The sequence below is a fragment of the Neoarius graeffei genome, chromosome 12, assembly GCF_027579695.1.
Source record: "Neoarius graeffei isolate fNeoGra1 chromosome 12, fNeoGra1.pri, whole genome shotgun sequence".
NCBI classification, from domain to species: Eukaryota; Metazoa; Chordata; class Actinopteri; order Siluriformes; family Ariidae; genus Neoarius; species Neoarius graeffei.
In genome coordinates, this window is record NC_083580.1 from 8,950,819 (window position 1) to 8,973,072 (window position 22,254).

Here is a 22,254-nt window from a genome sequence, read left to right on the forward strand (position 1 = left end):
ACTGTAAACAAAAACACATCTGAGGACTTAAACTCTCCTGAACTTCAAAACATCATGAAACAAGTGTTGCCAGGCAAAACAAACCTCGCCCAGTAGCACTTATGATGAATATGAAGGAAAATATCGTGAAAAAAAAAGATTTTGACCTTTTTGGTAACGTTGACCTTGATTTTGACCTTGCGTGTGAACATACTTGGCCAATAAACGTGGTTCTGATTCTCATTTGCACACCGTACTGCTCTCAGCCAATCAGAACACATCTGAATGAATATGAAGGAAGATATCGCGAAAAAACGATTTTGACCTTTTTGGTGACCTTGACCGGATGACTCTTAAAATGTTGGAGGTTCTATTTGAGACCAATGCCCATCTATCCTGAAAGTTTCATGAAGATTGGTACAGCTGTTTTCCCGTAATATCATTAACCAACCAACCAAACAAACAAACCCCACCGAAAACAATACCTCGCCCCCTGGTGGACTCCGTCCCGAGTGAGGTAATAACAGAAAATGGTAAGAAAAGTGATTTGCGAATCCAACTGAAATAAATCGGAGGAATTTACAAACCTTTCACAAAGTAATCACTGGAAACTAGAGCGTTCTTCAACTCGCTCCCTTCCATCGCAGCAAAAGGTTCAAGATCCACTTTTCTCATCATCTTTTGGTAAAATCCTTTGCTCTTTCACCCTTTTTTATCACTTCAAGGGGAAACCGGAAGAAAATTTGATCAGTTTCACGGTTTGTTCGATTCGAGCAACCCGAAACAATGCAAACGTCAGTCATTTTAATGACTAGTGAGGCGCTCCAGTGATGAACAGTGAGCTTAGCTGACCACCACTTTGTGTCTTGCTCATCTCATGAGGTGAATGTGACGTCCGATGCAACCCAGCAATTGTACCCTACAAAAAATTAGCTTCAACTTGAAAAAAATTTGCAGCCCAGTAGATGGCGCTTCACAACCCATTTATTCATTCATATTCATAAAGTAGCTGCTTTATCCTGGTCATGGTGATAGCTTGTGATGTACAGTAGGTTCAGACCCCTTCAGTGTTTGCACACTTTAATTCTTGAGTAAGTCTCTCGAAGCTCTACTCCAGCATTGTCTCACACGTCTGCTTCGGAGTTGTTGTCATGCTGAAAGGTGAAACATTTGGATTTCCATTCATCCTTCCCTCAATTCTGATTCTCAAATCTCCCTGTCCATGCCATTGAGAAGCACCTCTCTAGCATGATGCTGCCACCACCATGCTTCACTCTATAATGGTGATGTATTACCAGTTAATGAGCAGTACCTTTAGGTGGGGTTTACATTAGACCGTATCAGCGGATCATCAGATTAACGTTTTTAAAATGATTAGTGTGCACACAGCAACGCCAATACACGATTCGCCTGCACACAGCAACACCAATACACGGATACGCTCGGCTCCACAGGCATCCTGCGCTCCAAATCACTCCGCCCTGAACAGCGAGTGCCCTCTGGAGGGTGCGCACTCCGGCCCTGCGCAGCTCACAGAGCGCGCGAGTGGAGCGCACGAGCAGTGATTTGGGACTGAGCCGCTGTGTGTGTGATCTCAGTGCATGTCGGGCATGCGCGTCACTTACCACTTGCAAGTGGAAGGATGGCAAGCCTAAAGACAATCATAACTACACAATGGGCAGTATTTGCATCAGTATTTGCAGTATTTTCATACTTTTATACTCTTTAATGAAAGGTGATACAAGGCGGAAGTCCGCGCCGTTTTTCAGCAGTCGCATCACATGACCAACGCCAGTGAATCAGGAAGGTGGATGTCACAATGACGTTGTCCAATGACGACGCCAGCTAGAGCTCAGCACAGCGTATCCGCGTATTCTCAATGTTTACACAGCACCGGACCAGACACGATCTAGATTGAATACGTGGACCCTGGCAGATTCCCGTTTCCCGGCGTTTCCAGGCGTTTTAATGTAAACGGACAGTGCATCCGCGAAGAAAACGAGACAGATACGGTCTAATGTAAACTTGGCCTTAGTGCTTGGAATTCAGCCCAAAGAATTTAGTTTTTGTTTCAGTCTTTTTATTCATGCTCACAAAGTCCTTTAAGTGTCTTCCATATGCACTTTACCTTGGAGAGTCTTCCATCAAGATGATCTACCAGAAAGGGCCCACCTGACTGATGAAGTGTTTCTGAGATGGTTGTCTTTCTGCCAGGTTCTCCCATCTCCACAGAGTACTTCTCAAGCTGTGGCCATTAAGTTATTGGTCAAACACCCTTCCACTCCCAACCAAGGTCCTTCTAGTCCTGTTACTTAGATAGAAAGAATCCTGGTGTTTCCAAACTTCTTCCATTTTACAATAATAGAACCCACTATAAGAACATTCAAAGTTTTAGAAATGGTTTTAGATTCTTGTCCAGATCTCTTGACAAAATTTGATCAGGGAGTTCTATTCTATACAAAGGTACATGGGCTTCATGGCTTGGGTTTTGATATGGCATGTCTTGTGAATTGTAGGATCTTAAGCTAAAGGTCTGAATGCTTAGCTTATATCTAATATCGAATATCTAATACTTATCAGACTTCGTTTCAGTTTTTGATCACACTGGATACTTGATATTATTCTATCCACATTCACTGGATATGAGCAATTGCATGTTCTGATTGGCTACTCTACTACTAGGATATCAACTCATATACCATGAGTAGAGAAAAACAAAATGGCGGAGCGTTTTGCTGAAGCAACCAAGGATGAAATAAAAACGCTACTTGAAAACAAAACCCCAAAAAAGGGAAAAAAAGCAATAAAATATGGAATGAAAGTATTTGATGGTAATGGCATATCTTTTTATTTTTCAAGAATTATTATTAGCACATTTTTCACAAATTGCTCCTGTCGTTTCACCGGTTTGTTTACATTCTTCATCTTTAAGCATTAAAATTTGTTGATTTTTTTTTTCTTGCTGGTTCAAAAGCTCAAAGAAGTTTGAAAATTATATCACTGGAATGTCCAAGGAAGAATTAAATAAATGTCTAAAGCTAGTCTATAGCTCGCCACAACAGCAAGATGGCACTTTCTACAAAAAACAAAACAAAAAACAACAACAAAAAAAGTTAATTTGTGCCGCCATCGATAGGATTTTAAGAAGTCCGCCTAAGTGGAAATGATTTTGTTGGACGTTTTGTATAAAGTTTTAATTTATCGAATTTGCGAATGAATAAATAAATAAATAAATTTAAAAAATGTTCTGTTTCTCAAAATCCGGTGAATATGGATAGAATAAAACAGTTATTCCACCCAATCTTGTTGTACATGGCTTATAGCTGACTCAGCGCTATGCACCTCATCGGCTAGCAGCTCACGTACGACGCGATTTCGTGGAATAACTGTTAAATATGGCAAGTTGCAGGTTTTTGTATTATTAGCTTCGAGTGAGAGAGAGAGAGAGAGAGAGAGAGAGAGGTTTTAGCTCTTATAATGTCAGCGATAACAGGAACTAAGTTGTTGTTGTGAATGTTCCATAACATTAAATGTAACTATAATTGAACTGAGTGTGTGATGTGTTTGATACAAAATATAAAAGCTTTTAGATTAAAATAAAAACAATTCAGGACATGCTCTTTTTTTGGAAAATAATACACACTGGATTACATACTGATATGTTAAATGTTGTTCATTTTGTACTGTATATTCACTTTATCTCAGTATGCTTATATTTATAACGTCATGCTTGGGTGGATGTTTTCAGTAACTTACAGCCTCGGTGAAATTGCGTTATTTTCCCACCAACAGTTTCAACATAAACCACGTGACGCAAGACCCTATTGCGACATTAAAAGCGTCAGGTGAGTGAGGATTGCTGTAGTGTAGGCAGCTTTTCCTTTTTACACTTCGGAGGATTTCTGTACGCCTACAGCCCAGAGTGGGCTATCTTCCACAAACTAACACACATGTGAAACTTTCATGAGCTCAAGACTCTTTTCCATTGTTCTCAGCAAGCGGCCGTTCATGAAGACGTTATTGACATTTGCAGTATTTTTTTTCCACAGCATAACACAGCTCCAATATTAGTTCCTTTTTAACAATGCATGCTAAACTTTTATATTATGCTAAATTTACAGTTTTAAAAGAATGTTTCAGAGGGCGAAAAATATTCAATGCCGCTTCATTTCCTCCCTTAAATTTATTGGACGAGACATGCATGGCATCCGGTTTGATTTTCTAACCATTATGTACAACCCCGATTCCAAAAAAGTTGGGACAAAGTACAAATTGTAAATAAAAACGCAATGCAATAATTTACAAATCTCAAAAACTGATATTGTATTCACAATAGAACATAGACAACATATCAAATGTCGAAAGTGAGACATTTTGAAATTTCATGCCAAATATTGGCTCATTTGAAATTTCATGACAGCAACACTTATCAAAAAAGTTGGGACAGGGGCAATAAGAGGCTGGAAAAGTTAAAGGTACAAAAAAGGAACAGCTGGAGGACCAAATTGCAACTCATTAGGTCAATTGGCAATAGGTCATTAACATGACTGGGTATAAAAAGAGCATCTTGGAGTGGCAGCGGCTCTCAGAAGTAAAGATGGGAAGAGGATCACCAATCCCCCTAATTCTGCGCCGACAAATAGTGGAGCAATATCAGAAAGGAGTTCGATAGTGTAAAATTGCAAAGAGTTTGAACATATCATCATCTACAGTGCATAATATCATCAAAAGATTCAGAGAATCTGGAAGAATCTCTGTGCATAAGGGTCAAGGCCGGAAAACCATACTGGGTGCCCGTGATCTTCGGGCCCTTAGACGGCACTGCATCACATACAGGCATGCTTCTGTATTGGAAATCACAAAATGGGCTCAGGAATATTTCCAGAGAACAATATCTGTGAACACAATTCACCGTGCCATCCGCCGTTGCCAGCTAAAACTCTATAGTTCAAAGAAGAAGCCGCATCTAAACATGATCCAGAAGTGCAGACGTCTTCTCTGGGCCAAGGCTCATTTAAAATGGACTGTGGCAAAGTGGAAAACTGTTCTGTGGTCAGACGAATCAAAATGTGAAGTTCTTTATGGAAATCAGGGACGCCGTGTCATTCGGACTAAAGAGGAGAAGGACGACCCAAGTTGTTATCAGCGCTCAGTTCAGAAGCCTGCATCTCTGATGGTATGGGGTTGCATTAGTGCGTGTGGCATGGGCAGCTTACACATCTGGAAAGACACCATCAATGCTGAAAGGTATATCCAGGTTCTAGAGCAACATATGCTCCCATCCAGACGACGTCTCTTTCAGGGAAGACCTTGCATTTTCCAACATGACAATGCCAAACCACATACTGCATCAATTACAGCATCATGGCTGCGTAGAAGAAGGGTCCGGGTACTGAACTGGCCAGCCTGCAGTCCAGATCTTTCACCCATAGAAAACATTTGGCGCATCATAAAATGGAAGATACGACAAAAAAAGACCTAAGACAGTTGAGCAACTAGAATCCTACATTAGACAAGAATGGGTTAACATTCCTATCACTAACCTTGAGCAACTTGTCTTCTCAGTCCCCAGACGTTTACAGACTGTTGTAAAGAGAAAAGGGGATGTCTCACAGTGGTAAACATGGCCTTGTCCCAACTTTTTTGAGATGTGTTGTCGTCATGAAATTTAAAATCACCTAATTGTTCTCTTTAAATGATACATTTTCTCAGTTTAAACATTTGATATGTCATCTATGTTCTATTCTGAATAAAATATGGAATTTTGAAACTTTCACATCATTGCATTCCGTTTTTATTTACAATTTGTACTTTGTCCCAACTTTTTTGGAATCGGGGTTGTAGAAGGGGTAGGTATATTTCAGAAGCAACAAAGAATTATGTGCTGAATGGTTCTTTGGGAAACCAAAGATGGCTCCTCAGGCGACCACAAATGGTTCTAGAGTTCCACACCTTGCACATTTTGGTGTTTTCCTTCCTCTAAGTCACCAAGCTAGGGCAGTGGTCCCTCAGTGGTTAAGGCATTGAGCTACTGATCAGAAAGTCATGAATTCAGATGCCACTTGTATCCTGACTCAGTTATAAGTTGCTTTGGATAAAACCCTCAGTCAAATGGCATAAACACTACTCTATTGTAGTTACTCTATGTCTTTAGTCTTAACCTTTTTCTGATACTTTTATTTTGTGTTTGCTGTTTATTTCTTGGCCTCACAAGACTTAGGACTTCAATGTTGCCTTGTTAGTGACACCATGTGGTCAAAATCATGTGACTTCATGGATGTAATATCGTTCAAATCTTGGCTGATGTCTCCAAAGTGACATTGTTGACAAAGTATTGGCTTATTGCTTGTCTACAGATTCAAACTTGCTTTCTATGGAGTTGTCCTGGTCAATGATAACATAATGAGTTTTATATAAAATACCCCACTTGCCCCTCCTTCGGGCAGTCTTTTTTTTCCCCCCCACCCTCAAGCTCGGGTACCAGAGGCCTGGGAGTTTGAGGTCCTGCGCAGTATCTTAGCTGTTCCTAGGACTGCGCTTTTCTGGACAGCGATCTCAGATGATGTTCCTGGGATCTGTTGGAGCCACTCTTCCAGTTTGGGGGTCACTGCGTCGAGGGCTTCTATCACCACCAGGACCTCTGTTGACTTCATCTTCTACATCTTTTTTAGCTCTTCTTTCAGCCCTTGATATTTCTCGAACTTCTCAAGTTCCTTTTTCCTGATGTTATTGTCACTTGGAATTGCCACATCTATCACCACAGCCTTGTTCTCCCATTTGTTCACCACTACCATGTCCGGTTGGTTAGCCATTACCGGTTTGTCCGTCTGTATCTGGAAGTCCCACAGAATCTTAGCTTGGTCATTCTCAACCACCTTTGGAGGTGTGTCCCACTTTGACCTTGGGACTTCCAGTCCATACTCGGCACAGATGTTTCTGTACACTATGCCAGCCACTTGGTTATGGCGTTCCATGTATGCTCTTCCTGATAGCATTACTGACTTGGTGCACTCTGGTGCAGGAGGTCAAAGGTTCATGCCTCGGTTGAAGGCAATTCCAGTGAGGGCCTGTAGGCAAGGTCCTTAATGCTACTTCATCAATGAGAGACAGAAAAACAAGAGTCATACCAGCTCGGACGTCGCCCAGTCGAACAAGGTCCGCGTCAGGTGTCAAGGAACCAGGGCAACCTGATGAGAAATGGGCTACTGGAAAAAAAGCAAGACACTCATGGATATACAGTGCCTTTCAAAAGTATTCATACCCCTTGAACTTTTTCACATTTTTCCACCTTACAACCACGAACTTAAAAGTTTTTTATTGAGATTTTATGTGATAGACCAACACAGAGCAGCACATAATTGTGAAGTGAAACGAAAATGATAAATGGTCTTCAAAATTTCTTTTTGAAAATTCTTAATGGTAAATGATAAATGGTCTTAAAAATCTGAAAAAATGTGATGTGCATTAGTATTCAGCCCCCCTGCGTCAATACTTTGTAGATCCACCTTTTGCTGCAATTACAGCTGCAAGTCTTTTGTGGTATGTCTCTACCAGCTTTGCACATCTAGACACTGAAATTTTTGCCCATTCTTCTTTGCAAAATAGCTCAAGCTCAGCCAGATTGGATGGAGAGCATCTGTGAACAGCAATTTTCAAGTCTTGGCGCAGATGCTCAATGGGATTTAGGTCTGGACTTTGACTGGGCCATTCTAACACATGAATATTCTTTGATCTAAACCATTCCATTGTAGCTCTGGCTATATGTTTAGGGTCATTGTCTTGCTGGAAGGTGAATCTCCTTCCCAGTCTCAAGTCTTTTGCAGCCTCCAACAGGTTTTCTTTCAGGATTGCCCTGTATTTAGCTCCATCCATCTTCCCATCAACTCTGACCAGCTTCCCTGTCCCTGCTGAAGAAAAGCATCCCCATAGCATGATGCTGCCACCACCATGTTTCACAGTGGGGATGGTGTGTGCAGGGTGATGAGCAGTGTTAGTTTTCCACCACACATAGCGCTTTGAATTTAGGCCAAAAAGTTCAACTTTGGTCTCATCTGATCAAAGCACCTTCTTCCACATGTTTGCTGTGTCCCCTACATGGCTTCTTATGGCTGTCTTTCAACAATGGCTTTCTTCTTGCCACTCTTCCAAAAAGGCCAGATTTGTGGAGTGTACGACTTATAGTTGTCCTGTGCACAGATTCTCCCACCTGAGCTGTGGATTTCTGCAGCTCCTCCAGAGTGATCATGGGCCTCTTGGCTGCTTCTCTGACCAGTGCTCTCCTCGCTCGCTCTGTCAGTTTAGGTGGACGGCCATGTCTTGGTAGGTTTGCAGTTGTGCCATACTTTTTCCATTTTTGAATGATGGATTGAACAGTGCTTCTTGAGATGTTCAGAGCTTGGGATATTTTTTTTGTAACCTAACCCTGCTTTAAACTTCTCCAGAACTTTATCCCTGACCTGTCTGGTGAGTTCTTTGGTCTTCATGATGCTGTTTGTTCTTCAGTGTTCTCTAACAAACCACTGAGGCCTTCACAGAACAAGTGTATTTATGCTGAGAGTAAATTACACACAGTAGGACTCTATTAACTAATTAGATGACTTCTGAAGGCAATTGATTGCACTGGATTGTATTTAGAGGCATCAGAGTACAGGGGGCTGAATACTAATGCACACCACATTTTTCAGATTTTTATTTGTTTAAAATTTTGAAGACCATTTATCATTTTCGTTTCACTTCACAATTATGTGCTGCTCTGTGTTGGTCCATCCCATAAAATCTCAATAAAAACTTTTAAGTTCGTGGTTGTAAGGTGGAAAAATGTGAAAAACTTCAAGGGGTATGAACACTTTTTCAAGGCACTATATATATATATATATATATATATATATATATATATATATATATATATATATAGTTGCGTGCCCTGTGAGACACTTCCACTTATCTCTGATGGTCCATAGGTCTACGAGTGTATTTGACATTTTAAGTGTTGTACATGTGTGTTTGTACTATACTCTTTGATTCTTTCGTTAAACTAAATAAATTTGTTGAACCGAATAAATTTGTTCCTTAAGCATGCAGTCACCCATCTACTGGAAATAGGAATCTCAACTAATGCCAAGACGTATGTGTATAATATGTTGCTAGGCATGCATTAAACAAAAACATTTATAAAAGTTACTTGATAAGAACTAGGAGGTGGCATGGTGGTGCAGAGGTTAGCACTGTTCTATTCACAGTGGTCAGCAAGAAGGTTCTTAGCTGGAACCTGCCAGACAATTGGGGCCTTTCTGTGAAGAGTTTGCATGTTCTCCCTGTGCCTGAGTGGGTTTCCTTCGGGTTCTCCGGTTTCCTTCCACAGTCCAAGGACATGCAGGTTAAGTCAACTGGCTACTTGAAATTGCCCATATGTGCGAATGTGACTGTGAGTGGTTGTTTGTTTCTGTGTTAGCCCTGGAAAACATTGGTGGCCTGCCCAAGGTGAACCCTGCCTTTTGTCCGAAGTCAGCTGGGATTAGTTCCAGGTCATCTGCAACCCTGACAGATATGTGGTATCGATGATGGATGGATAGAAGATAGAATAGGATTATATAATTTTTTAAAAATGGTTTAAATCCGGGCAGCATGGTGGTGTAGTGGTTAGCACTGTCGCCTCACAGCAAAAAGGTCTTGGGTTCGAGCCCAGTGGGCCTTTCTGTGTAGAGTTTGCATGTTCTCCCCGTGTCTGTGTGGGTTTCCTCCGGGTGCTCCAGTTTCCCCCACAGTCCAAAGACATGCAGGTTAGGTTAACTGGTGACTCTAAATTGAGCGTAGGTGTGAATGTGAGCATGAATGGTTGTTTGTCTCTATGTGTCTGCCCTGTGATGACCTGGCGACTTGTCCAGGGTGTACCCCGCCTTTCGCCCGTAGTCAGCTGGGATAGGCTCCAGCTTGTTTGCGACCCTGTAATGTGTGTATGTGTGGTTTAAATCCTTTCCATAGCCTCTATTAGTCATATTTTTTTTACATCTATAAGCAATAAATAAATAGTTAAGTAAGTACTGTATGTATAACTATTGTCCTGCTTTACTTGTAAGCTTCCAATCTAATGTTACACAATGCTAAATAATCATTCATCAATTACCCAGTACTCATTGTGATCTGATGCCTTTTCAAGTCACCAAAAACCCCGCTGAGGAGGGCGACATCACTACTAAGTTTTTATTCAAACAGAAAAGCTAATTACTAGGGTTAAAATGAGGAGTGCAATCAGACAGAATAAAGTATGGTTGTTAAACTCAGGAAGCTGAGGGAGTCTGACACGAGCGACATAAGATATAAAAAAAAAAAAGATATAATTTAAGCCCACAGGGGGCAGTAGTCACCTAAGCCTCCTTGCCTGCCTTTTTGCTTGGCAGCCAGGTCTATGTTATAGAAGTTTCACCATGGCCACTAAAGCACAGTTTCCCTGAATACTTTCAGTATTTCACAAATATCCTACAATGAGCTTATATTTATTTATGAGCAGGTTTGAGAATTCAAAAAGTGTTGCATTGATTGATTGATTGATTGATTTCGCAATAGAAACATATACATAACATGTGAACATATAATATAAATATAAATATTGCGGAAGATAACACAAAAAGTAAAAATACTTATTTCCATTGTGGTCCTCGAAACATACACATGTAAGCCACATGTTGTCCCTGGACACACCATACACACTGTGTTTCAGTTCAGGATCCAAACTAGTCTCCACCAAACCTATGTTCAACCTCTACCCTTTCAAATTTCCATGCCTACCCTTCGTACATTTCTGGCTAGTTAATACAGCAAACTCAAGCAGGGTTACCATGAAAATGGGATGTACTCTCCATGGCATGTAACTTTACAATGTGAGAAGGATAAATGGCAAGGTCGCAAGTCCTCATGCCGCTCCACCATGATGGTAAAAACGGTGGGTTTGTTTTCAGGGTATGCTTCCCAAGATCTGCCGTGTTGAGTTTAGTGATGTAAACAGGGTTACCATGAGAAGGTACAACAGATGGTCTTCACCATGGAGACGCTGGAGCGGTCAGGTCTTGCATGACCATAGGTTACGCTTCACATGATGCTGGGTATGGGTATAGAGAGACCATGAAGGCCACGAGTGAGGTACTACTCTTCAAGGAACCCTTAACTCCTTGGGATTAAGGGGACGGGATAAAATGGGATGGGATGAATAAATTCTAATGGGATTTACTGGAGGCTATGCTGTTTTCAATGTGTTTTAGTTAATGGAACGATTGTGAAGCTGCTTATTTAAAATGGTATGCCACTTGGGTCAAATTATGCTCAGGTTACGTGAGAGACAGCAGAAGTGAAATGGGCTGTTTAGTAGTTTTGCAAGTTTGTACTTCAGAAAGGATGGCAATTTGCTTGGGTGACACTGTAGGCCTGTGAAGCTGCTAGGGTTGCAAACCTCAGGCTTCGACACAATATGATACGATTTTAATTTTTAAGCAAATTATTAGATTTTTTTATGATACTGCTGATGCTATGATACGATAAGGTACTATATGATATATAATGTAGTATTCTTTTTCTTTCGGCTGCTCCCGTTTGGGGTCTCCACAGCGGATCTGTTCCACATATTTGATTTGGCATTGCTTTTACACCGGATGCCCTTCCTGACACGACCCTTCCCCAGTCTATCCAGGCTTGGGACCAGCACCAAGTATGCACTGGCTTGTGCAACCCCAGTGCCTTGGTATTTTACCTAACCTGCATGTCTTTGAACTGTGGAGGAAACCGGAGCTCCCAGAGGAAACCCACGCAGACACGGGGAGAACATGCAAACTCCACACAGAAAGGCTTCCATCAGCTGTGAGGTTCGAACCTGGGCTCTGTACAGGGACACTCAAGGTCTTCTACTCCAACCTTGGCAACCATGTCTTCATGAAGTTCCTCAAGATCCTGTATATATAAACAATCATAAAATAAGTCAGTAAGTAAATAAATAAATAATAATTAAAAAAACAAAACAAAACAAAACACAGCTTCAGCAGTTCAACAGAAACTTAAAATATGGTGTCCCAGAAAAAAACTGCAGATTTCTTTCAGATGTCTGGACAGCTAAAATATCGTCTGTTTTCTTTTTTCTTTTTTTAAAAAGTGCAGATAAATACTTAAATAATATTGGCCGGCATTGAGTAGTATATCAGATATCTTCCATTCAGCTAGCATGATGTTGAACAAGTCGAAGACGAGAAGCTGAATGGAATATATCTGATATACCACGAAAAAAAAGCCAGCCAATATTATTATTATTATTATTATTATTATACATTCCTTTTGGGTGTTCACCGCGTCTTTCTCTTTCAAAATTCTCTCAAAGTCTTCTGTATTTAACGAAGCAAACCTGGCAGCCATGTTTGTTCACAAATTGTCCCAGTCGCTCACTAGTGCGAAAGTTTTACGTCTCTGACATGTGACGCCATGTTGTCTTGACAACCATGCAATATCGTAAACCATATTCAACGCTCATTCTCCATTGGGTAGAGTGACGTAATACATGTAGGATAAGCGATATGCTAACAATATTGCATGCTATTGAACCAAATGAATGAAACCCGCTAAAAGGGAATAGAACACGTTTTTATTCCATCGAAAAAGTGTCCTGTATGTATAATAATAGTATACACTGTATAGTTGAGCCAGATGAAGTCTTCAGTATTTAAAATAAATGATGAAATGAAACATGTGAGATGGTTTTGGTTAAAAAAAAGTCCCATATGCTATTGAGGAAGCGCAATTGTTCCATTATGGGAAATGAAACTAGAATGTACCTTTTATGTTTTAGCATGGTACCGAATGTGTCTTTTGTCAGTTCTCAGAAAAATAGATTTTCTTGTACCACAAGACAACAAAATTGACCATTTAATACATTTATATCGGTCCAGCTGTACAAAATAAAAAAAAAAAAGGTACTAATAAAGGTACTGCACCTGTAACTTTTCTTGTTGGTGAGGTCATACTCTTATCTTTTATACCTTTAATAATTATCCTACATCATACATAAATGTGGTATACCTTTAGGGTTTGTACCTTAAATGATTGAAGATGATTAAGGAGACACTGCAGGCACTTTTGTAGTTAATAGATGCATACTCAAAGTACAAAATGTCTATACATAATGCGACCATCCCAGCGACAAGGAAAAGTACCCTTAAAGTGCCATTCCACCATTGGATGTATTCTTTGGCATAAAATACAATATATTTTATGACAACATGACTAGACAGAGAAATCTTTACCTTCAAAATGATATATCAAACATAATTTTTTGACAACGACAAGTATATTAATTTTGCGACCAAAGTCACCTACCCTTTTAATTTCCGTGCGGTAGTGAAACGTGATACAGGCTAGTGGCCTAGTGGTAGCGTGTCCGCCTCTTGATCGGGAGATCGTGAGTTCTATTCATGGTCGGGTCATACCAAAGACCATCATAAAAATGGTACCTACTACCATCTGGCAAGGCACGCTGCAATACAGATGCTAGTAAGGGAGTTAAAATCTCATGGTTACCAGAGGACTGGCCCCCCACTGTAACCCTAGCTATGTAATAGGCGAGAGTCCGAGGGCTGCAGAAACAGAGATCGGCGCCGCCCGATGCGCCATATGGCACGGGAAGGACTTTAGACTTTAGTGAAACGTGATGTCATCAGCAGGTTCCCCTTCTTGTGTACCACGTCACACGTGACGTAGTACACAAGAAGGGGAACCTGCCGATGACATCACGTTTCACTACCGCGCGGAAATTAAAAGGGTAGGCGACTTTGGTCGCAAAATTAATATACTTGTCGTTGTCAAAAAATTATGTTTGATATATCATTTTGAAGCTAAAAGATTTCTCTGTCTAGTCATGTTGTCATAAAATATATTGTATTTTATGCCAAAGAATACATCCAATGGTGGAATGGCACTTTAAGTTACTGTATATATAATCAATAATAATTCATAACAATGACAAGTTAATTAATAAATAAATTGCATAATGTTATGATTAATTTTAGTATTACTGAAAGTGATATGCATTACACACACACAGTGCTTTAAACAATTATTGGCACCTCTTGTAAAGATTCGTAAAAAGGGTTAGAAAATATCCAGCTTTTTGTGAAGTTGCTTCACTGAAAAAAGAAAGAAAGAAAGCACAACTTTATTCATCACACACTTGTGAAATTTCCTCTCTGCATTTAACCCATCTGAAGCGGTGAACACACACGTGAGCAATGAGCACACACACATAGCCAGAGCAGTGGGCAGCCATGCTACTGTAACAGCGCCCGGGGAGCAATCGGGAGTTAGGTGCCTCGCTCAAGGGCACCCCAGCCCAAGGCTGTCCCATATTAACCTAACCGCATGTCTTTGAACTGTGGGGGAAACCGGAGCACCCGGAGGAAACCCATGCAGACACGGGGAGAACATACAAACTCCACACAGAAAGGCCCTTGTCGGCCGCTGGGTTTGAACCCAGAACCTTCTTGCTGTGAGGCGACCGTGCTAACCATTACGCCACCGTGCCACCCGGAGAAAACTCCAACCTTTAATTGTAAGAAATTTATTCAGAGAAAAACAAATCCCTCATCAAGAAATAATTATTTTCACTATTATTGGCACCGCTGCATTTAATACTTTGTACAACCTCCCTGGGCTGCACAATGGTGGAGCGGTTAGTACTGTTGCCTCCCAGAAAGAAGGATCTGGGTTTGAGCCCAGCGGCCAACAAAGGCCTTTCTGTGCAGAGTTTGAATGTTCTCCCCGTGCCTGTGTGGGTTTCCTCCGGGTGCTCCGGTTTCCCCAACAGTCCAAAGACATGCAGATTAGGCTAATTGGTGGCTCTAAATTGACCGTAGGTGTGAATGTGAAGGTGTGTGAATGGTTGTCTGTGTCTATGTGTCGGCCCTGCAATGACCTGGCGACTTGTCCAGGGTGTACCCCGCCTTTCGCCCATAGTCAGCTGGGATAGGCTCCAGCTTGCTGGCGACCCTGCACAGGATAAGCGGTTACGGATAATAGATAGATGGATGGACGGATGTACAACCTCCCTGTATCAGTAAAACAGCACTGAGTCTCTTCCTATAACATTTAATAATAATAATGATAACTTTATTCATTCATCTTGAAAAAAATATATACGATGAATGTACAACAAAAAACAACAAAGTCATGGAAATACGTATCTAAAAAAAAATCAATCATGAAGTTTGACTATGTCCAGATGTTAAGGAGGCGACATGCTCTTGAGATAGAAGACTTTTTAAGTCTTTCAGTTCCTGATAATGATATCGCGAGACAACTTTTGTTCCTAGTTGCGTACTTGTGGGCCACCATTCTTGGACGGAACACATGATTTGGATTTTTAGGGTCCTTTATAATTCTTTCAAGCTCACGTATGGTCGCCTCATCTCTTCATTCCTCCAGACTTGCAAGACTTGGCATGCCAGTTATGGCCATACAGTGATCCTGTACATTTTATAAGGCTGGAGATGCAGAGCAGGGCATCTGAGAGCATTCGTCTTTACACAATCCCTGCAGATGATCCAGGGTCCGAGGCCCTCTCTTGTGCTCTCTCATCTTCAGTTCACTCCTGGGGTTCAGGTCAGGGGACTGAGATGATCATGGTAGAAGGTTGATTCTGTGGTCCGATAACTATTTTTGTGTTGATTTGGACACACTGTCTGTGTGTGTGTGTGTGTGTGTGTGTGTGTGTGTGTGTGTGTGTGTGTGTGTGTGAGATCACATGGTCTTTAGTCTTTCACAGTCATGCATGGCATTGAACAAGCAACTGATTCTTAAACCTTGAATCTGCTTCTTTTGAACAGTGAGTTTTTTATTGTGTTAAAAACACATTTCCAAATTGTGTTCACATGTCCATCTGGATTTATTTAAAAAAAAAAAAGGCAGCTTTTTTTTTTCTTCCTGTGTTGAGTAATACAGATGTGTCCAGGTGACTTTATAGCGCTGAAAATGAACAATAAAAATGGCTGAAGTGCAGATGGATGATGTTTAGTGTCTGATGTGTATAAAGTGTTTGTGGTTTTAGAGAGGGTCTCAGCTCAGCTTCTGATTGGTGGGTTTCGGTGCTCCACGCGCTCTGCAAGACCCTCAGACTGGTGCATGGTTCTGCAACCCTGCTGCAAAATGCATGATGTTTAAAAGATCACAAGTAACATTTATCCAATTTCCATTCTGTAAGCTCACTCTGAAATGTCTATAGGATAGAAACATTCGATTGTGAGCATTTGGGGATGAAATTAGATCAGAATGTTGCTGTCTTTCAGCAGTGACTGACTTTCAGCAAAAACCATGCACCAGTCTGAAAAATATTTACCATATATATATATATATATATATATATATATATATATATATATATATATATATATATATAATATTCACAAAATCTTTTCTTGTTCAGGTGATTTTATTTTATTTTAAAGAAACGCTGCTCTTGTATGTGATCATCATTATGTAAGGGGGGAAAAAGGCATGAAAAAAGTTCCTTTTAAAATGTTATACCCCGAAATTGTACATACAAATTAAAAAATGTCACCACATGCAAATAAACGAATCATGTAAACTAATCAAATGACTGTGTGAAAATTTAAATGTGATCAAGATTATGATAAAAAAGTCCAGTCAGTGTTTTAAAATGTTTTCTAATATTACTTTAAAATTCAAATAACATTTCTTTTATTTTAGTCCATATCAAGCCTTTTTTTTTTTTTTTTTTTTTACCTATGTTAGAAGAAAAAAAAATCTACCAAAGATGAAGCAATGAGTAAAAAAGAAAGGAGAAGAGAATGAGAAACTGGGAGGAGAGAAGATCATGTTCATGACACATTTCTTCTTCACTCTCTTCATGTTCTAGGTGCTGGGATTAACTGGAAAAAAAAACATTGTTAAAGAAGAAAAAACAAGAAAATGACGCTGATCTGGAGTGTTTTTGGTGTCTTCTTGGTCCTGTTTCATGGTAAGAAATGTGTTTTCTCTTCTTTAAAAGTTGGACTGAAGTTATATGAGGTTCGAAGAGGTGATGCAATTCATATCAGTCGAATAAAGAGATGAACATTATCACTATTATCACCATTATGAACATTACGGTACATTACAACTGAATAGAGATTTAATGGTTATTCAAATTATTTGTTTTTATTTCACCAGGAGGTTTTTTTAAAATCAGTTTTGGATTCTAGTTCTTCAAATTTTCAGATCTTTTTCAATCCAAGGCACTTTCTAAAAAATAATAATAAAAAAAAATTATGGATTTGTTTATAAATAAATTGAACCGACCTATTATAAATCTATAATGTACTGGCCTATAGCATACCTACTCTCTGAACTTCACAGTAGTCTATATTACTGTAAATATCTTACATTTGTGCTGTTTGTTTTATTTATTTTTTAAATTTTAATTTTAATTAAACCACACGATTTTCCCAGCCTCTTATATCTAATATACCTGTGAAAAACTCGAATGGAACAAGTTCAGCAAATGCTGTAGAGCAAAGATTCCTTCAAAAATAATAAAATTAAATGTTTCTACCTGAAAGAATCCTATAAAGAGGAGATCTCGGGTACAATGAGTGCAGTTTTATCAGGAGCTGTAAGTTTTACTGAGCATCTACTTCTTCTAGAGAGACTCTGCTTCTTAGTTTTCGAGCAAAACAGAAGCTCAACAGCCTTCGTTGTATTTTTTTTTCAATAAAAAGTGGTCTCTTATGTAACATGCTGCTTTCTTTACTGACGTACAAGTATTTTCTTGTAGCATTTCGTTTCATTTTGTCCTGGAAAACTAACATTTAGGAATCTTTTTTTTATTACTGACTTGATAATGTAGAAGTCATAAAATCAAAATCTATAATATAATTTAAACCGAAAAAAAGTTGCCTAAAACTTTTAGTTCTGTAAATAAATGACTTTTGGTGTCTAATCAGTTTCATTTCTTGTATTTAGGTGTTGAAGCTGTTGAAGAGAAGGAGGTACAGGAGAATGCAGATGTGACCCTCAAATGTGATTCTCAAGGGGCATCGGTCTATTGGCTTCGGATGAAAGAAAATAAGCAGGACTTTGAGTACATGGCAACATACACCTCGAGTAAGAAATTCAGATCAAGTGACAAAAATAAATTCAAAATGACTGAGCAAACTTTGAAAGTAATCGGGTTTAAGCAGCAGGAAGACAGTGGCACTTACAGCTGCATTTTCATCAACGACAATGAGCTGCGTTTCAGCGGCACCACCAAACTGCGTGGAGTGAAAGGTGGGTCACTAAACTTCTGCACACATCTGCACAGATAATAAGCTCTTATAATGCCAACACTATTCATTCAGAGCGCATAGTAGATGGCAGCTTGGTCTGGCCACACTCTAGATGCCAAAACACACCCAGAGCTGATCAAACTTGGAGACTGGCTTTGTTAGATGTTGTTATTTTCAAACTTCTTAACTAATTACTTCATAAATTCATAAATGTTTAAGATTTTCTACTTGTTTTAATGTTATATCATGTATGTATGTATGATTTTGCATTAAAAGCAGTAATTTAGGGACTGTTTCCATCTCCCAGTTGTTCCAGTTTGGCCTGCGTTTTTTTTCCCCAGCAGTTGGATAACAATAATCTTCACTCTATAGAAAGCTCAACACTTTAATCCAGTGGTTCTCAAAGTGGGGTCCGTGAAACTTTTTTTTTTTTATTTTGTTCCAGTGGTGGAATCCCAATGTCACATTATCAAAGATATTACATTTAGGGGTCCAAGCGTCAAAGTCAACTCAGACCTCATGTCTTCTCTCAGTGTAAATTTCAAGAAATAAAAAAAGTCCTATAGCTGCAAAAAAATCATTAAATTTTTTTCCCTGAAATAAATTTATACACAAACGTTTAAGAACCACTGCTTTAGTTTATATATATATATATATATATATATATATATATATATATATATATATATATATACACACACACACACACACAGTGGTGCTTGAAAGTTTGTGAACCCTTTAGAATTTTCTATATTTCTGCATAAATATGACCTAAAACATCATCAGATTTTCACACAAGTCCTAAAAGTAGATAAAGAGAACCCAGTTAAACAAATGAGACAAAAATATTATACTTGGTCATTTATTTATTGAGAAAAATGATCCAATACTACATATCTGCGAGTGGCAAAAGTATGTGAACCTTTGCTTTCAGTATCTGGTGTGACCCCCTTGTGCAGCAATAACTGCAACTAAACGTTTCCGGTAACTGTTGATCAGTCCTGCACACTGGCTTGGAGGAATTTTAGCCCATTCCTCCATACAGAACAGCTTCAACTCTGGGATGTTGGTGGGTTTCCTCACATGAACTGCTCGCTTCAGGTCCTTCCACAACATTTTGATTGGATTAAGGTCAAGACTTTGACTTGGCCATTCCAAAACATGAACTTTATTCTTCTTTAACCATTCTTTGCTAGAACGACTTGTGTGCTTAGGGCCGTTGTCTTGCTGCATGACCCACCTTCTCTTGAGATTCAGTTCATGGACAGATGTCCTGATATTTTCCTTTAGAATTCACTGGTATAATTCAGAATTCATTGTTCCATCAATGACGGAAAGCCGTCCTGGCCCAGATGCAGCAAAACAGGCCCAAACCATGACACTACCACCACCATGTTTCACAGATGGGATAAGGTTCTTATGCTGGAATGCAGTGTTTTCCTTTCTCCAAACATAACATTTCTCCTTTAAACCAAAAAGTTCTATTTTGGTCTCATCCATCCACAAAACATTTTTCCAAAAGCCTTCTGGCTCGTCCATGTGATCTTTAGCAAACTGCAGATGAGCAGCAATGCTCTTTTTGGAGAGCAGTGGCTTTCTCCTTGCAACCCTGCCATGCACACCATTGTTGTTCAGTGTTCTCCTGATGGTGGACTCATGAACATTAACATTAACCAATGTGAGAGAGGCCTTCAGTTGCTTAGAAGTTACCCTGGGGTCCTTTGTGACCTCGCCGACTATTACACACCTTGCTCTTGGAGTGATCTTTGTTGGTCGACCACTCCTGGGGAGGATAACAATGGTCTTGAATTTCCTCCATTTGTACACAATCTGTCTGACTGTGGATTGGTGGAGTCCAAACTCTTTAGAGATAGTTTTGTGACCTTTTCCAGCCTGATGAGCATCAACAACGCTTTTTCTGAGGTCCTCAGAAATCTCCTTTGTTTGTGCCATGATACACTTCTACAAACGTGTTGTGAAGATCAGACTTTGATAGATCCCTGTTCTTTAAACAAAACAGGGTGCCCACTCACACCTGATTGTCATCCCATTGATTAAAAACACCTGACTCTGATTTCACCTTCAAATTAACTGCTAATCCTAGAGGTTCACATACTTTTGCCACTCACAGATATGTAATATTGGATCATTTTCCTCAATAAATAAATGACCAAGTATAATATTTTTGTCTCATTTGTTTAACTGGGTTTTCTTTATCTGCTTTTAGGACTTGTGTGAAAATATAAAAAATTCTAAAGGGTTCATGAACACTAAGAGTGAATCCCCAATCCAAACCTAGAGGTATTAATGTAACACGTTTTTTTTTAATTTAGTTTTTTATTAATTTATTTATTTTTTGGTATCCACCATAACACTCTCAGAAGGGGTTGACCTCCATCCCAGACATATACACAGTACTTTGCAAAAGTCTGAGGCACATGTAAAGAAATGCTGTAGAGCAAAAATGGCTTAAAAAATAATGAAATGAAATGTTTCAACATTTAAAAAAAGATATTATAAGCAGTAAGCCATAATAAATGACCCAAAGTCGATATTTGGTGTGAGACAATTCTTTGCTTTAAAAAGAAAAAAATGTAGTCTGAGGTCCAATGAGTGCAGTTTGATAAGGAAATGAGCTGTAGGCTTTACTGAGCATCTTCCAGAACCAGCCGCAGTTCTCCTGGACACTTTGTCACAGTCGCGTCTTCATTTTGCACCCAAACCCAGCAGCCTTCATTCTGTTTTCTTTTTTATCCTGAAAAGTGCTCTCTTCTGTTCTGAAATATACTGCTCTGGAAAAAATACGAATGTTTGGATTCTAAAATGTTTTCTAATGTTTTGACTCGATAACGTAGATGTCATAAAATAGAAATCTATAACAAAGCTTGTATGAAACAAAAAAACAATAGGGAGCCTAAGACTTTTGCACAGGATTGTTTCAGCTCCATCTAAGCTCAAATATGCATTATGAACCTTAATAAAACTTACAGTATGTTCAAGCCTTTTTTGGCCATAAAATCAATCAGTTTAATTTTAAAACCTGTCCAATTTGACATATACCGGTATAAGAATCCAGGAAGTAGCTGCAATGGACTTGAGTAATCCTACTCGATGTAGTAAACATGATCTGAATAGCAAAATGTGCATTTTTAAAGATAAAATATGAACTGGTTTCACTTCGTACAGTCTCACAAGCAGTCTGTTAGCACAGCAGATGCAAAATTTTTGTCTGAAACATCAGAAACTTTGTGTACGACACTTAATTTTTTTTCATGTTCATTTATATGCTGTATGTACATATAGATCAATTTTATTATTTAAAATTGTCTTTTTTTTCAGTGCCAACAACAACAATCAAACCGAAGGTACAAACAACCCGCCTCCCGACAGTGGCTGTGATGACAACCACTGCATGCAGACAGAATCCCAATGGTATTATTATTCGTTACAGGCCTCTAGTCACTGACAAAGCACACACTTTCAAATCCTAATCATAGCACCATAAATAATTACATAAACATCGGTGAGGAGAAATGAAGCTCTTGTGTGAAAAGGTTTGTCTTTTCACCTCACACCACTAACATTAAATTTGTTCTTAGGAGGGAAAAAGGCTGCAGATAAATCACTCGCTGTGCTTTTGGGTTGTGAGCTGCACATCTTCATTTCTTTGGCTGCTTCCTGTGGACTTCTCCTCCTGTTCCTACTCGCCACCATTCTGTACTGCAATCGTAAGCACCATCACCATCTATAGACCACTTTATAGTCACACTGCCTTTGAGTGACAACCTGAGAAAAAAATAATTCAACCACGAACTCTCATGGTACATAAGAGAGAATATAGAGTTTAGGTTTTATTTTAATTCTATGCTCATGATGATAGAGAGGAAAAAAACGTACATGAAGTTATTTTTTGGGTATTACAGAAATAACTCAGTTTTGACCCTTTAAAAATGTTATGAATTCGTACCCTGTGCATCAGTTACAC

At 39.3% G+C, this 22,254-nt stretch overlaps 1 protein-coding gene across 2 annotated transcripts in view; it reads left to right on the forward strand.

The window, feature by feature from the left end:
• The first annotated feature begins 16,411 nt into the window (after positions 1-16,411).
• The window catches only part of cd8a (CD8a molecule), an 18,175-nt gene continuing 12,332 nt past the window's right edge, over positions 16,412-22,254 (forward strand). Inside the window, exons 1-5 of one of the 2 annotated variants that reach the window (XM_060934983.1) lie at positions 16,412-16,426; positions 16,880-16,981; positions 17,965-18,270; positions 21,609-21,701; positions 21,869-21,997. In XM_060934983.1, coding sequence (XP_060790966.1) covers positions 16,933-16,981; positions 17,965-18,270; positions 21,609-21,701; positions 21,869-21,997 — 577 coding nt within the window. In that variant the 5' untranslated portion in view covers positions 16,412-16,426; positions 16,880-16,932. Of the gene's footprint in view, positions 16,427-16,831; positions 16,982-17,964; positions 18,271-21,608; positions 21,702-21,868; positions 21,998-22,254 lie in introns of those variants that run through there. The other variant, XM_060934982.1, reaches the window with a different exon arrangement.